This window comes from Gracilinanus agilis, chromosome 1, assembly GCF_016433145.1.
Source record: "Gracilinanus agilis isolate LMUSP501 chromosome 1, AgileGrace, whole genome shotgun sequence".
Classification (NCBI taxonomy): Eukaryota; Metazoa; Chordata; class Mammalia; order Didelphimorphia; family Didelphidae; genus Gracilinanus; species Gracilinanus agilis.
The window spans coordinates 196,223,484-196,239,147 of NC_058130.1; the positions used below are offsets into that span (position 1 = coordinate 196,223,484).

General features: G+C 34.2%; 1 protein-coding gene across 1 annotated transcript in view; it reads left to right on the forward strand.

Annotated features, from left to right (window-relative positions):
- Nucleotides 1–11,452, forward strand: part of ANXA1 (annexin A1) — an 18,153-nt gene extending 6,701 nt beyond the window's left edge. Inside the window, exons 2-9 of the mRNA XM_044678538.1 lie at nucleotides 969–1,059; nucleotides 3,326–3,405; nucleotides 3,615–3,671; nucleotides 4,904–4,997; nucleotides 5,549–5,644; nucleotides 8,280–8,338; nucleotides 9,328–9,450; nucleotides 11,074–11,452. Of these exons, the coding sequence (XP_044534473.1) occupies nucleotides 969–1,059; nucleotides 3,326–3,405; nucleotides 3,615–3,671; nucleotides 4,904–4,997; nucleotides 5,549–5,644; nucleotides 8,280–8,338; nucleotides 9,328–9,450; nucleotides 11,074–11,130 (657 nt within the window). The 3' untranslated portion in view covers nucleotides 11,131–11,452. The remainder of the gene's footprint in view (nucleotides 1–968; nucleotides 1,060–3,325; nucleotides 3,406–3,614; nucleotides 3,672–4,903; nucleotides 4,998–5,548; nucleotides 5,645–8,279; nucleotides 8,339–9,327; nucleotides 9,451–11,073) is intronic.
- Nucleotides 11,453–15,664: the final 4,212 nt, after the last annotated feature.

Sequence of the window (15,664 nt, forward strand, 5' to 3'; positions counted from 1 at the left end):
CAGGGAGGTCACTTCTAATGGAGGTGACAGCATGTAAATAATTATGTTCATACAAGATATGTATATATATATATCTTGTATGAACATAATTATTTATATATATATATATATATATATATTTGGATCTGCAGAATTTCCAATTTCCATAACACAATATTTACTGCATGATGAAGGACCAGGTATCTTGTTGCCCTAGGCTTTTATGAACTGACTTTGTGAAGCAGACCAGGGAGTTTGAGTTATATCCAACTATAGGTCCTTTGGGTGAGGATTATACAGGGTGTACCAAAAGGCTCAGGTGTGTCAAAAAGCTTCCAAAGCTAAAGGCCATGCTAAGACTTTTGGATTGTCCTTTCTAAGGATTGCTTTATGTACTAATAGACTTTCAAAACCTTTAGAGAGCTCCTTGTTGTACACTTTTACCTTACGACCATTGAATGTGTTTTAAATAAAGTGGCTATCTCAGTCTTTAGGGTCTGGGTGGTTCATATGAAGAATGTATAACCCCTCCTCTGACTATATTAATTGAAATTACAATGATATTGCATTATGATGAACAAGGAAATATGATTATATGACACACCCAACATACCATATTGCTTGCCATCTTGGGGAGAGGGAAGGGGTGGGAAAGAGGGAATGAACATGAATCATCAAATGTCAGAAAATAATTATTGATTGATGTAATTTTTAGTTTAAAAAGGAAATTACAGTGATATATAATGAATACAAGTCATTAAATAATGGAAGAAACCCAATCAGGCAAGTCAGATACTAATAAATAAAATTATAACACTGATCTTTGAAAGTATATTTAATAGTAATGTCTATTTATCCAAATGCTTTCTTGTAAGATTTTTCTCAAAACAGAAGAGGGAGAATAAAGTTAAAGCTTAGATATTTCAGGGCCTTCAAACAAAGTACATCTATTTTATTTAATAAGGCCTTTTCCTCATATATTTTTACAGGGTCTTGGAACAGATGAAGACACTCTAATTGAAATTCTTACATCAAGAAATAATAGAGAAATCAAAGAAATAAACAGAGTCTACAGAGAAGGTAAGTCAACAGTGACATATACATAATGAAACAGATAGGAAGAGGAATATTATGTTTCCTTAAAATTTAGATTTGTTGGTGATGATAAGGTCTTTTTTTATTTTTATTTTAAACCCTTAACTTCTGTGCATTGACTCATAGGTGGAAGAGTGGTAAGGGTAGGCAATGGGGGTCAAGTGACTTGCCCAGGGTCACACAGCTGAGAAGTGTCTGAGGCCGGATTTGAACCTAGGACCTCCCGTCTCTAGGCCTGGTTCTCAATCCACTGAGCTACCCAGCTGCCCCCGATAAGGTCTTTTTTAACTCCATACATTAGGATATCTGGAAGAAGCCAAAGGGTACCAAAACAGGCAGGTTGAGAAAAAAATAAAATGAATTTAATTTCAAAATATATGCCTTAAATGAAGTCAACACTGATGACAAGAACTTGGTCCTTAAATGTTGTTTAGAGTTGAAATGAAGGAAATATATGGGTTTTTCAAAGTCTACTCCATTCTAATGCCTTAAGGCCAGGAGCCTGAAAATGGATCAACTGTCCTTTTTCCTTTACAAGATGATCTAGGTGAGAGATTATAACTGACATTATTTTTAATTTTGGATTTTTAAACATGGGTGGATTCGTTACAACTCTTAGGATGATTAAGAGCAATAGAAATAATTATACACTTGCTGGAAAGAAATGAGAACAGAGTTAGGTTACTTTTAAAAAAAGATTTCAATTTACTGTAACAGATGCTATTAACAATATAGTAAGCATTGTAAAAAGCAGAACCGTAGCTAGGCATTCTCTGACAGTACTCTGTATTATTCAGCATTTCTTGTCTCTGAGTTATTATAAACAATGCAGAGCAGTCCAGACAATTTTTACTGGAGCCTACAGTAAGAGCCATACTTACTATAATACTCTGAGTGGCATATCTTGATAGAAAAAGAGTATATAGTTACTCCTCACACAATAGGTTTTGATATCTTACGTGAAATCTGGTACCTTGGTCCTTTTGGAGACCAACAAATAAGGCTTTGGCATCCTATTCAGAGACTATAAGTTCCAGGCCGATCTGGGCCATGTTAGACTTCTGGAATTTTATATAAGTCTCAATTTTAATAACAGCAATGGCTAACATTTTTATCGGTTTGCAAGACTTACGAAATACTTTACATATGTTATCTCTCTCTCTCTCTTTTTTTTTTAAACCCTTACCTTCCATCTTGGAGTCATTACTGTGTATTGGCTCCAAGGCAAAAGAGTGGTAAGGGTAGGCAATGGGGGTCAAGTGACTTGCCCAGGATCACACAGCTGGGAAGTGTCTGAGGTCAGATTTGAACCTAGGACCTTCCATCTCTAGGCCTGGCTCTCAATCCACTGAGCTACCCAGCTGTCCCCTCATATGTTATCTCTTTTGATCCTCACTACAAGCTTGTGAGGTAGGTGCTGTTATCACTCCATTTTATAGATGAGGAAACTGAGTCTCACAGAAATTAAGTGACTTGCAATGGATCACATAGCTAATAAGTGTCTGAGGTAGTTTTTGAATTTTTATCCTGGCATTTTATTCTTTTAGACACTTACAAATAATTTGGCATTAGCATTATTTACAAACATATTTAATCATCTTTATGTGATCATAATTTTCTCAAGGGCAGGGCCAATATCTAATTTATTTTTGTATGTCATCTGGTACCAAACATTATACATCATAGCTATCCACAATTTTTTTGAATGAATGAACAATGATATCAGTAATCGAAATGGAAAATAAAAATGATCATATAATTAAGGTAGTCAAAAATGAAAAAAAAAGTTTCTAAATTTTCCCATTTGGCAATCTCTATTCTCTAGCATCATATTACTCTTAGTGTTTCCATTTTTTTGCATTCTTTTTTATATAACCAAAAACAATGAATATAAACTGGGTTTTTATCCAAGAATCTCTTTTAATAATGTGAAAATATATCCTTTTTTCTTACTTTATCTGATTTTATGTTTAAGGAACACGTATATTGCTGAGTGAATTATCCATTTAATGGATATCTATATGGTTTAATTCTGTTAGCAATGCAAATTAGGCTCTGAATCTCTCTGATGGTGATGAAACAATGTGGCAGGCAATCCCTCTTATGCTGCTGCTTTACTGAACAAATGACTTTGATGATACAAAGCCATACTTACTTTGATTTTACTAATATGTAAATAAGGAAACTAACTTTCTCACTTAAAGTATAATATCTCTGCTTCCTCCCTGCCCTCCACAATTTTGTAATACAGAGCTTAAGAGAGATCTGGCCAAAGACATCACCTCAGATACATCTGGAGATTTTCAGAAGGCTTTGCTTGCCCTGGCCAAGGTATGTGATTGATTTAAGTAACTTCAATGAATATTCCCTTTTAAAAAGTATAAACCATAATTTTGAAATTGTTCAAGAAGTTTCTCTACTTTCCTTTGGGTATGATTCCCAAGACTTTTTTGTTAAAATTTTATGATAAAGAATGTTTGGGGTTAGGCTGGAGAAAATAAGTTTTAAAAGAAGAATAATGGCATTTTCTCCTCTACCAGGGTGACCGAAATGAGGATATTCGAGTGAATGATGATTTGGCTGATAACGATGCTAGGGTAAGCATATACTTATCACTCTGTGAATTTTTTTTCTAATGTACTGCTTTTGCTATAGCTATCTTTTTTTTGGATAGAATTATCACATTTTCTTTCTGTATGACTGTCTGCTCATGACATTTTTTCAGAGTCCAGTAGTTGATTATCATTAAAGACTAACTCTAAAGAGTGATTCTTTCTTCTGTATTCTTCCTATACTTTGAGAAAAGAAGGAATTAATAAAAAAAATATTTGTTAAATATTTGCTACATGCTAGGCCCTATGCTAAGCACTATTAATAAAAAACATGAGCAAGCAAGTCCTTGTCTTGAAGGATTTTACATTCTGATAGAGAAAGACAGCACATATGTGTGGAAGGACAGTTGAAAAGGAGGGGTAAGGACAGGACATAGATTAGAGACAGTTAAGAAGTATTGTAATCTTGAAGTTGTTCAAGATGAGGTGGAGACTCACCAATCAGAATCCAGGGTTCCAGTGGCAAGAACAGATTCAGAAATCTTATGCTGGAAGGGATCTCAGAGGCCATCTAATCTGACCTCTTCATTTACAGACCACGAAATTGAGTCACAATGTGGTTAACATGCTCAAAGTCATAGAGATAAAAAGAATTAGAGAATAACAGAGTTCTCTGATGCCATCATCTGCATTCTTTTCATTATATCATGTGTCTCGATATTAAATGCTTAAGGGAATGAAAGTTGGCATTTGGTCCTCAATATTTGTTTGGAAAATACTTCCATGCATTCTTGCTGATTCCAGTAGTACTTTCAAAGAGTAATATTTAACTTCAGGTTAAATTCCCTTAATGAATAACATTTCACATTAGTCACATTATCCACATATTTTGGCTTAATATTGTTTCAAAGTCAGTGATACCGGTGATATGAGATGTGTATTCAAGGAAAAAGGACTAGTAGGACTAGAGATAGGGACGATTCTGAATTAGCAGTATCAGTTTGGTGTTAATAAGTATTGAAAAAAATAATGAAGCTTCAGAGAGTATCATCTTCTTGCTGCCAATTAAAGACCTTCTTCTGTAGCCCTTAACAATTATGTTGGGTATATAGCAGCCACTCAACAGATATTTATTGAGTAACCCCTAGGAAGCATAATATGCTTTCTATTCCCCTTAGTAGGTAAAAGTCCAAATTCTGGCTTGGCTTGTTTTTGTCTGAAATTTTTTATTTCAACATTTAACAAAGAATTACTGCTTATTTTCTACTTTACAACAGGCTTTGTATGAGGCAGGAGAGAGAAGAAAAGGAACCGATGTGAATGTATTCAATACTATCCTTACCTCAAGAAGCCTCCCTCATCTTCGCAATGGTAAGTAGGAGACATTATTTTTTGGAGTGAGTGTGGGTGGGATAGGAAATGGGGTAGATTACATTATAGAGATGAATATAGGGAATAATTTCCCTGGAAACAGACTAATCTTAGAGGAGAAATATAAGCTATTGAAGATTTTCATTCTTTCCTTGCCATCTTGCAAATGAAATCTCTAAATGAATTCCTAGCCCATTTTTGTTCTCAAATGAAAAGAGATAAATCTTTTTTCAAGTTTATTTCCATATCCCATACTATTGCAAGCATGGAGCCATTTCCATATGTCTCTTTCCTTTGTGTCTTCTGACTACTTTGTCAAATTTGTAGTATTTTTAAAGCACAAATTATAATCCATTTTATGATTTCTTTCTGTGTGATTTGTAATAAAAATTTAGAGACATAAGGGAAGATGAACTATCCACATTATTCTTAGTAGTTAATAATAAGATAGCTTGTGATTTCTTTACCTCAGGCCTGTTTCCTACTAGTATCTTCCAAGTGATTGTGTTAGGATATAGATCATTTAGCTTGATTTTATTTTTCCTTTTTAGTGTTTCAGAAGTATCGCAAATATAGCCAACATGACATGAACAAGGTATTGGACCTGGAGCTGAAAGGGGATATTGAGAACTGCTTAACTGCTATTGGTATGTGACTCTGCAATTGAAATATGCTGTAGTTTTGAGATAAAAAATACCCTTTCTATAGAGAAATTATCTCTTGATTACATTCAAATTCTGCTGAAATAAACCCAGTCTATATTTTTCTTTTCCTCTGACAAGAGATACCATTATAAATATTCCAAACATTGACCTTTTATCTCAAATAGAGTTGAAGGGGCAGCTGGTCTAGTGTATGGAGCATCTAGACTGAATTCACAAAGTCCTGAGTTCAAATCTGGTCTCAGACATTGGGTTAATCATTTAATCCTAGCTGCCTCCATTTCCTCATTTGTAAAATGAGCCAGAGAAGGAAATTGTAAACCATTCTAGTATCTTTGCTTAGAAAATGGCAAATGTGATCACAAAGAGTTAGATATGACTGAGCAACAATATAATTGAGGGTACACAATGTAGATTGGGGTACGGGGGATGTTTCACTTCAATCAATTAGCACTTATTTAGCTCCTGTATGTGCTAGGTACTGGAGGTACTACTACAAAAGTGTGACAAAGCTTGCCTTCAAAGAGCTTCTACTCTACCAAAATATATAGAATGTTCACAGTCAATTGCATGATATTTACAAAATGAATACATAGTTATTTGTGGAGATAGTATACTAATCACTCAGAACCAAGTTGAAGCTTTTGTTATTTTATTAATTTTTAAATTATTATGGAATTTCTTTTGGTATAAATTGTCTTGGGCAAATATGGTTGTCCAGTTAGAATGATAGATAGAATCTCAGAGTTTAAGGGAAACTGATAGTTTAATATAACCCAAACTATAAACAATACCAGCTAACATTTACATATCTTTTTAAGGTTTACTAAAGGATTTATAGATATTAAAGTCATTTGATCTCCACAACAGCTTTTTATTGTAGATACTATTATTCTCTTGTATTTGAAGACAAGTATCATGTCCTCCTTAAATGTTGCCTTTTTAAACATCCTAAGCACCTTAAACTCTTCCTCCTATCACATAATTTCAGCACCTTCTGGCAGAGATGCTCCCAATTTTCTATGTCTTTGAAATATGATACTTAAAACTGAACACAGTACTTACTCCATGTGTGGTCTTGCCATCATTAAAATGTTTTATTACCATGTTTGGGATATAATATTTTTATTAATATTGCCCTTCAGTTTTTATACATTATATTTTATATTGATCATTACTAAATATAGTCTTCTTCCATGGCTCTTCATTTTTTTTTCAGTGCTCTTGGTTTGCCCCTAAATAGAAATTGCTTCAGTTCGATGCTAATAGACCTTTAAAATCTACTAATCTAAATTTTAAGGAAAGGTGAAATTTAAGGAAAGGTAAAAAGAAAAGTGCAAAATTGGGAGGGGAGTAAAGTAAGCAGGAATGGATATCTAGATAAATTTTAAATTGCTTATTCAAATGATTGCCCATATATAATATAGAGGTATATCCTGTAATGAGGGGCATGATCTCTAGGTATTGGCATGTGACTGTCCCAGTGAAACCTACCCTGAACAGATTACATCTGGAACAACAATAGGTTCAGTGCTAAGGATAATATTTAATGAAAGACATTGGCAATGGTAGCCCATCCAGAAGAGGGTGGCCAAGACAGTGAGGGATATTGAAGCCATGCCAGATGAGATTGACTATAAGAAATAGCAATGTCTAGCCTGAAGAAGAGAAGGGTGGGTAGGAATGAAATGTGACAACTGTCTTCAAAAACTTGAAATATAACACCTATACATGATCATAGTACTTCATATGTGATCTGGCTACCAGTGAAATTTATTATACTCTTGTTTTGGATATAATATTTCTACCAATATATGAAGGTCTGCCAAGTGGAAGAAGGATTAGATTTGTTCTGCTCTGTACCAGAGCAATGAGAAGGGAACAATTTTTAAGCAGCATTTCAAACACGAAATAAAGACTTGCCCAACAATAACAATTGAAGTTCTGAAAAAGTACATTGCACTGCCATCAAAAGACTTTTTTTTACCCCATCACTGAAGATCTTCAGTTGAAGATGATTTTATTTCCTATGTGAAGTGCTCTCTTAACTTATCCAATATTTGTACAGCTTATATTTTTTATCCTCATTTTTTTTTAACATTTGTTAACCAGGTTTCTTACTTGCCCAATAAAACTCATGCAGAATTCTCCATGCATCTTAAGGATGTCTGAGGTTTTCTCTTCTTATGCTACTATGGAGATAGTACCACACATAGCTTCACAAAAAAAGCTACATGGACCATCTGACTACTATTAATCAATCAGCAAATATTATTTATTAAGCACTTATTGTTTGTCAAGCACTGTGTAAAGTGCTAGGGATATGGGGGGGGGGGAGAAGTAGACTGTGATCTCAAAGATTAAGAAATACAAAAGTAAATATATTCAAAATAAAAAGAGTAAAGAGAAGGAAGCTTTGAGGAATGTTATAACATCTTATATATTGTAAACTGAACTAGATCACTTCTGAGGCCTCTCTGATTTCAAGAGTTTATGATCCTATAATGTTATGTATAGGAAAGTAAAGGACAGATGCTCATTTACCATCCCCCTTTAATTTCAACGTGTTTTTTTTTCCTGTGATAAGCATATCAGCTGTAAAGTATTCTCTCTCTCATAGTGAAATGTGCTACAAGCAAACCAGCTTTCTTTGCTGAGAAGCTTCATAAAGCTATGAAGGTATTGTTCATCTCAGTTATTTTATCTAGAGCTGTCTTCCTGTACTAGTTGGGAGGAAAATGTACTTTTACTTAAGCAGCTTTTATTAGACTGAATTAAGTGTCTTCAGTGATGAAGAGAAGTAATTTCACACTTTAAAAACATGTTGTGGATTTGACATGTTTGATGTGATTTTTAAGCTTGTATTTGAATTTTTATTAAATTTTGTTTTCAGAAGAACCTTTGATTTGCTTTGAACATTGCATAAAATCCCAACACATAATATTGTGACTTTCTTTTTTCTTTGTCCTAGCTCTTCAACTAGTACCATTGAAGCTATTGGCTTTCTAATCTTTCTATGATTAAATTTTATCCTTTTATTATGTGTTTCCACTGTCCATAAAGGAACAGTTGAATTTAAGAAACACAGAGTGCAATGACTATTTTAGGTTTTGCTTTGTTTTTTGGAAATTATTTTGATCAGCTTGATTTCTGCTAAAAAAAAAAACAATACAGAAACACCTGTTTTTTGGACTCGGGTCCAAATGTACTGGGCTAAGAATTTTACAGTAAGTCCTATGAATATTTTCTAAGACAGAATCCCTTAACATGTAGAGTTTGGGAATAGAAAAGATGATGATCTCGTGTTGCATTAAACCAAACTTTTTCAAATTATTTCAATTTCTTTTTCAATTCAATGTAAACTCAGGTCCTCTTGCCATAAGTCTGAGCTCATTTTATTGTTCCAAAAGAAGCCCTAAATTTTTATTGTTAGTACAAAAATATGGTTTCATGGTGAGATAACTAATGTCAAAGATAGGTTTGAGCTTGTGTCTTCCTAATCCCAAGACCACAACTCCACTAAGCTATATGGTCTATATATGTTATATACTATACCACAAATTCTATAAGAAATGAATTAATATAGATGAACACCAAGCCTTTGTAATCTTATCATAATTTTGTGAGATGTCATATGAATCACTAACAACAAGAATTGTTTTGAATAGGGTGCTGGAACTCGTCATAAGGATCTTATCAGGATCATGGTTTCTCGTTCGGAAATCGACATGAATGACATCAAGGCATACTACCAGAAGATGTATGGTGTCTCTCTGTGCCAAGCCATCCTGGTATGTTTTGTCACTTGTTACAATATGATATGACAATCAATAATTCTTTTTGTGGCTTAATATATTATTTGTCCCAAGGAAAGAGAACCAACTATGCTGTCTGTAGATTTTAATTTTTATTCCCTTGCTGTTTTGAAAACTACAAGTTTTTCAGTTTAAAGGAAAATTAGGCTGATTTTCATTTGCAGGGGGAAATATTTCTACTTTAAGGATATTTGCTTTGATTGGGGGTCCATTTGAGAAACTAATGTCTGGTAGTGAAAGATATTTTTTCCTCTGAGATAAATTTTAGACTTCAAGTTATGACATCTTTGATCATTGATTAAGGTAAGAGGAATATTTATTATCTAGTCTAAGCTATTCATTTAAAAGAGAAAGACATTTAGGATAAGAGAAATTAAGTTATTATATAGCCTTTTGGTGGTAGAATCTGAAGTAGAATTCAGAGCTGCAAATTAGAGTATTCTCCCCTTTCTATTGACTGACATCACAAATAAAATTGAAAAAATAGCAAATGCATTTGGTTTAGAAACTTTTTGCTATTCAGAGATTTTTTTTAAAGTATTACAATTAATTTCTTTCAACTAAAAAGGGACTTTTATGCATTTAGCAAAGAATTGTTGGTTAACTATTCAGCTGAACCTATCATTCAAATCGCATTTTTGGAGGCTTAATTTGGAGAAATAGTCCTTGGTTCTGAAAATGAATTCATTTGCTAAGCAGATATCGATGAATAATCAGTGTATGTCAATTTTCCAGTTTGAAAGGGAGACAAGGGAGGTGTAATTAAAATTTCTTTTAATTTATATAACTGAGGTGTTGTAAGAATAAATGAATGAATATATTTGGAGATTAATTGTATTAAACTTTAAAAAAAGTTCTCAGTACTAAATTAGACAAAGCATTCAAAGATGAAGCAAGTTTGGAAATACCTAGTTGTCCTACTTTATATATGAGGGAAGACTAAAGCAAAGAAGGAGAACTATGGACCAATGTCATTAATAAGTATTGATTTTAAAAAATTCAATAAAACCAGGGAAAAGACTATAGCAATTATTTAGTCATTTGCTACAATCACTGTATTTATACCAGAGATCCAAGGATGGTTCAGCATTATGGATATAATGAACATAACTAACATTTTTAAAAAAATGTAAAACTACACGAGTTCATCAATGGATAGAAAATGAACTCATGAGGGGATAAATTTCAGAGCTCCTCAAAAGAGTAGGCACTATTTTAATTCAAGGATATTTTTATTAGATGACAAAAATCCACCTAGTTGAAAGGAATGATCAAAGAATTCTAATCATCTCTATTTCTGATGATCTATCACGATGCACTGTAACATGTGATATGTTTAGCTTGATATCATGTTACATCTAATCATAATGCATGGCTTTGTATTTTATCATGTGATAGTATTACAAAACATCTGTTTCAATAACTTTTAAATCTGAATAAGTTAGTTTTGCTCACTCTGGGAAATAATCAACAATTATTTATTAAATGACTACTATGTCAAGAGCATTTAAAAATGTATTATGTTGCAATCACTCATCACCCCAAAGAATTGATGGTTGTTTTTAGGTAGCATTAATATTTTTCTTATTGAATTTGCAGGATGAAACCACAGGGGATTATGAAAAAATCCTGGTTGCCCTGTGTGGAGGAAACTAAATGGCATTATTCTCTGATATGCTCCAGCTCTATTGCCAGAAGATATTACATTTTTCTCTGCTATTTACAAAATATAGCATAAATTTAAACAAAGAAGTTTTGTTTTAGCTTGGATTATCATTCAGCCATCTGCTTTCTGGAAAATTTTAGTCTGGAAAACTTATTCTTTTTTTATCTCAATGTTGTATAATAGTGTTAAGATTTTTTTCTTCTTTTTAAAAAATATTTATCCAAAATGTTTACAATTTTATAACATTAATAGGTACATCTTTGGCCTAAGGACTTTATATAACAAGGAAAATAAAGCAAATATGTAAACAGATTAATGCATTATAGTCCCTTTATATTGGTTTTATCAATCCACCAAACATACATGAATACATATAACCACTGGTTGAAGGCATTATCTCCAAACCAGAATTATAATATTTTAGTGGAAATGCATTAAGAGTTCACATTCTTAAATTGAATATAATTGGCTTATACTTTAGAAAATAATCACTCAGATTTTAGTATTTTGTAGTAGATCCATTTGTGTAGGTTGTGTCCACATTACTGGTTTTGCTTAGTTTATAAGCATTGTAAACACAACACAAGTGAATATATTTCAGGAACTAGTGTATCAAAACCAAAAATACTTTTTAAATAAAATCCTGTCTTCAAATTAGGAAATAGTGAATAAATATCACTAACTATTCTGTTAATTAGCAACACAGCAAATAAGGTTAACCAATGATGTATACATTATGGATCTGTGAAATAGCAAAATAAGTAAGTGAGACTAGTTGTGTCTATTGAGGCAAACGTATCCTCTTATGAAGGAAGATAGTGTGGTATAAACCAATAAGACTACATCATACTGGTATTGCCAGTCACTCTTGACTAGATATTTATTGCCACTTAATATCATTAATTTGCATATACTCTTTTGGTTCTGCATACTTTCATATATATCTTCCTATATGAATTCAAGTTTCAAAAATAGCTCTTACCTTGGCTATTTTTACTAATGATCTAGACTAAATTTCATAGGAAATATTGGGACCATTTGAATATTTATACCTTTGGTTTTTATGTAAGCTTAATTTCACAATATACCCTCAAACATGGAGAATCATTCCTTATAAAAAAGAATTTTTAAAAAAGGAAAGAAAATCAGGTAAGCAAAATTTACACATAGACCAATTCTAAATTGTACCAAAATCACTGACAAGCAATAAACAAATAAATAATCAAAGAAATAAGAAAAAAACCCTGATGCATTTACACAGAACAAAGATAACATTTACAGTCTTTTTTTTTCTTTTTTACAATAAAATTTTAATTTTATTTGAAAAAGAATTAAAAATTTAAGGCAAACTCCCCCATCCCCCATTTATTTGTTTCTTTGGCTCATATTTTTTTTAACCCTTACATTCTGTCTTAGAATTTATTTCCAGTTTCAATTCCAATTCAGAAGAGCAGTTAAAGGCAAGGAAATCAGAGTTAAGTGACTTGTCCAGCACCACATAACTAACAAGTGTTTGAGGCCATATTTGAACCCAGGACCTCCCATCCCTAGGTCTGGCTCTCTATCCACTGAACGTACCAAGGGGTCTTAATAGATCTTAGAAGTTGCAGTTAATCAATAAGTATTGATTAAGCATGTGTTATATATGAGCCACTGTGCTAAGCTCTGAGGAAATGAAAATAGGCAAAATGCCATTATTAATCAGGAGGAGTTTACAATCTAATGAGGGAAACAATATGTAAGCAACTATGCACAAACAAATTATATATAGATTAAATAATAAATAATCACAGAGGGGACGGCATAAGAAATACAATTGGGAAAGTTTTCCTTCACAAAGCATGATTTTACCTGAGCCTGAAAGGAAGTCAAGGGAGTCAAGAAAGAGAAGTGAGGAGGAATAACTCAGGAGGGTGTATGAGAAAGATGTCTGAAATAGGTTTCAGGTAAATAAAGGGATTTTACATATATTTTCCTCTCTGACTTTAATAATAGTGATGTAAATAGCTAATTTAAAAAGTAGGCAGCTCCTGAGAGTACATTACATGTGGTCATAGAAAGAGAAAAGTTTTAATGACTTAAAAAAAAAAAAACCCTCATCTTCTGTCTTAGAATATATACTAAATATCACTTCTAAGGCAGAAGATGGGTAAGGAATAGGTAATTGGGTTAAACTGATATGCGCAGTCACACAGCTAGGAAGCATCTGAAGCAAAATTTGAACTCAGAATTTCCCATCTTCATCTACTGAGCCACTTAGATGCCTCTAATGTAACTTTAAAAATAAGAGCACGTGGTTCCGGGTTAAGATGGCGGCAGAGTAAGAAGCAGCTCTTAACCTCTCCTGACCGAAACACACAAAACTCCTCAAGGGGACATAAAAACAAGTCCAGATGAACAGAGGAACCCCACAACAGGGCACAGCGTGGAAGGTACGTGGAATTGAGACATTTCCAGGCTATAAAGGGCTCTCACCTAATCGCGGGCTAAGCAACTGCCCCACCCCCACCCCCTCCACACACAAGATCAAGAGCTCTGAAGCCAGCTAAAAAGAAATAGAGCAAGTTTGGGGCACCCATCGAGTCATTGGCAGCTCCGGGGCCTGTTCCTGAGAGCAGCAAGATTTAGGACCCCAGTAAGCCAAAGAACGCAAGCGAAATCTGAGCGCCAGAGCAGAGAGTGGACGCTGGGCGCAGAGCGCAGGCTGAGCAGAGCACAGGCACGGGCGGAGGCGTGGGTGGAGGCAGACACAGCCAGGAACTAAAGCTCTGAAAACCTGAGTGGGGAACCAGTGCAGACAGGTATACGACTGTGGAAGCAGCGCCCTGAGACTTGTAAAGGAACCTCCTACAGAGGATCAAGTAAGGGGGTCGACCAGGGGGCTTGACCTTGGAAAAAACCAGAACTCAGACCTCAGGAGCCAATAGACCGCGGACAGACACTGAGCGCGAGGATAAACCTGGGAAGCTGCTGGGCTAATGATGGCTACCCAGACTCAGGAAACTCAGAAGAGAAAGAATAACAACAAGAAAAAGAAGCCTTTAACACTCGACAACTTTTACACAGAGAAAATCCAGACAACTGAGCAAACAGAGGAGGAGAACAAACAAGCATCCGGACCCTCCTCAAATAAGGAAAACTCCTCACAAGCTATGGAAGAGTTCAAAACTGAGATTTTGAGGAAAATGGAAGAAATCTGGCAAGAAAATAACAGTTTAAAAGGTAGAATCTTGCAATAGGAAAGTGAGGCTCAGAAACCAAATGAACTGATAAGCAAATTGAACACCAGAAATGACCAGATTGAAAAGGAATACCAGAAGATTATGGCCGAAAACCAGAAGATTATGGCCGAAAACTGAAAGATTATAGCTGAAAATCAATCCCTAAAGGCTAGAATTGAGCAAGTAGAAGCTAATGATATCTCAAGACAACAAGAACAAATAAAACAAAGTCAAAAGACTGAAAAAATAGAAGGAAACATGAAATATCTCAATGAGAGAGTGACAGACCAAGAAAACCGGTCTAGAAGAGACAATCTGAGAATAATTGGTCTTCCAGAAAAACCAGAAATTAATAGAAACCTGGACTCCTTATTAAAAGAAATTATTCAGCAAAATTGCCCTGAAGTCCTACAACAAGAGGGCAATATAGACATCGAAAGGATTCATAGAACACCCACTACATTCGACCCAGAGAAGAAATCGGTTAGAAATATTATTGCCAAATTCAAAAGCTTTCAAGCAAAAGAAAAAATCTTACAAGAAGCCAGAAAGAGACAATTCAAATATCAAGGAGCACCAATCGGGATCACACAGGATCTGGCAGCCTCCACGCTAAAAGACCGTAAGGCTTGGAATACAATATGCAGAAAGGCAAGAGAGCTGGGCCTGCAACCACGGATCAACTACCCATCAAAATTGACTATATATTTCCAGGGGAAAGTATGGGCATTCAACAAAATTGAAGAATTCCAGGTATTTGCACAGAAAAGACCAGGGCTAAATGGAAAGTTTGATATCCAACCACAAAAATCGAGAGAAACCTGAAAAGGTAAATAAGATACAGAGGGGAAAGAAAGAAAACTTATAATTTTTAAATTTGCCTTTTTAAGGGCCTCAGTGAGATCTAATTATCTGTATTCCTATGTAGAGAAATGTTATGTATAATTCTCTGTAGTGAACTCTATTCACAATTATAATATTCACTATTATAGTAATCAGAAGAATAATTCACAGGGTGAGGGTGGAACACTAAATAATCTAAGATGGCATGGGGGATGGGAAAGAGGGGGTAAATAGCAGGGGACACCAAGAGAAACTTGAGTGAATAAGAAAATAGAATATTCTATTACACACAAAGAGGGCATGGGAGAGAGAGGGGACAAATACTATTATAAGAAGGAGAGGAAGAGAGCATTAAGAGGTAATAATCAAACCTTACTCTCAGTGTAATCAACCCAGAGAGGGAAGAGTAGCTTTATTATACATTGGGATAAAAAACTCTATCTAACCCTACTGAGAAAGT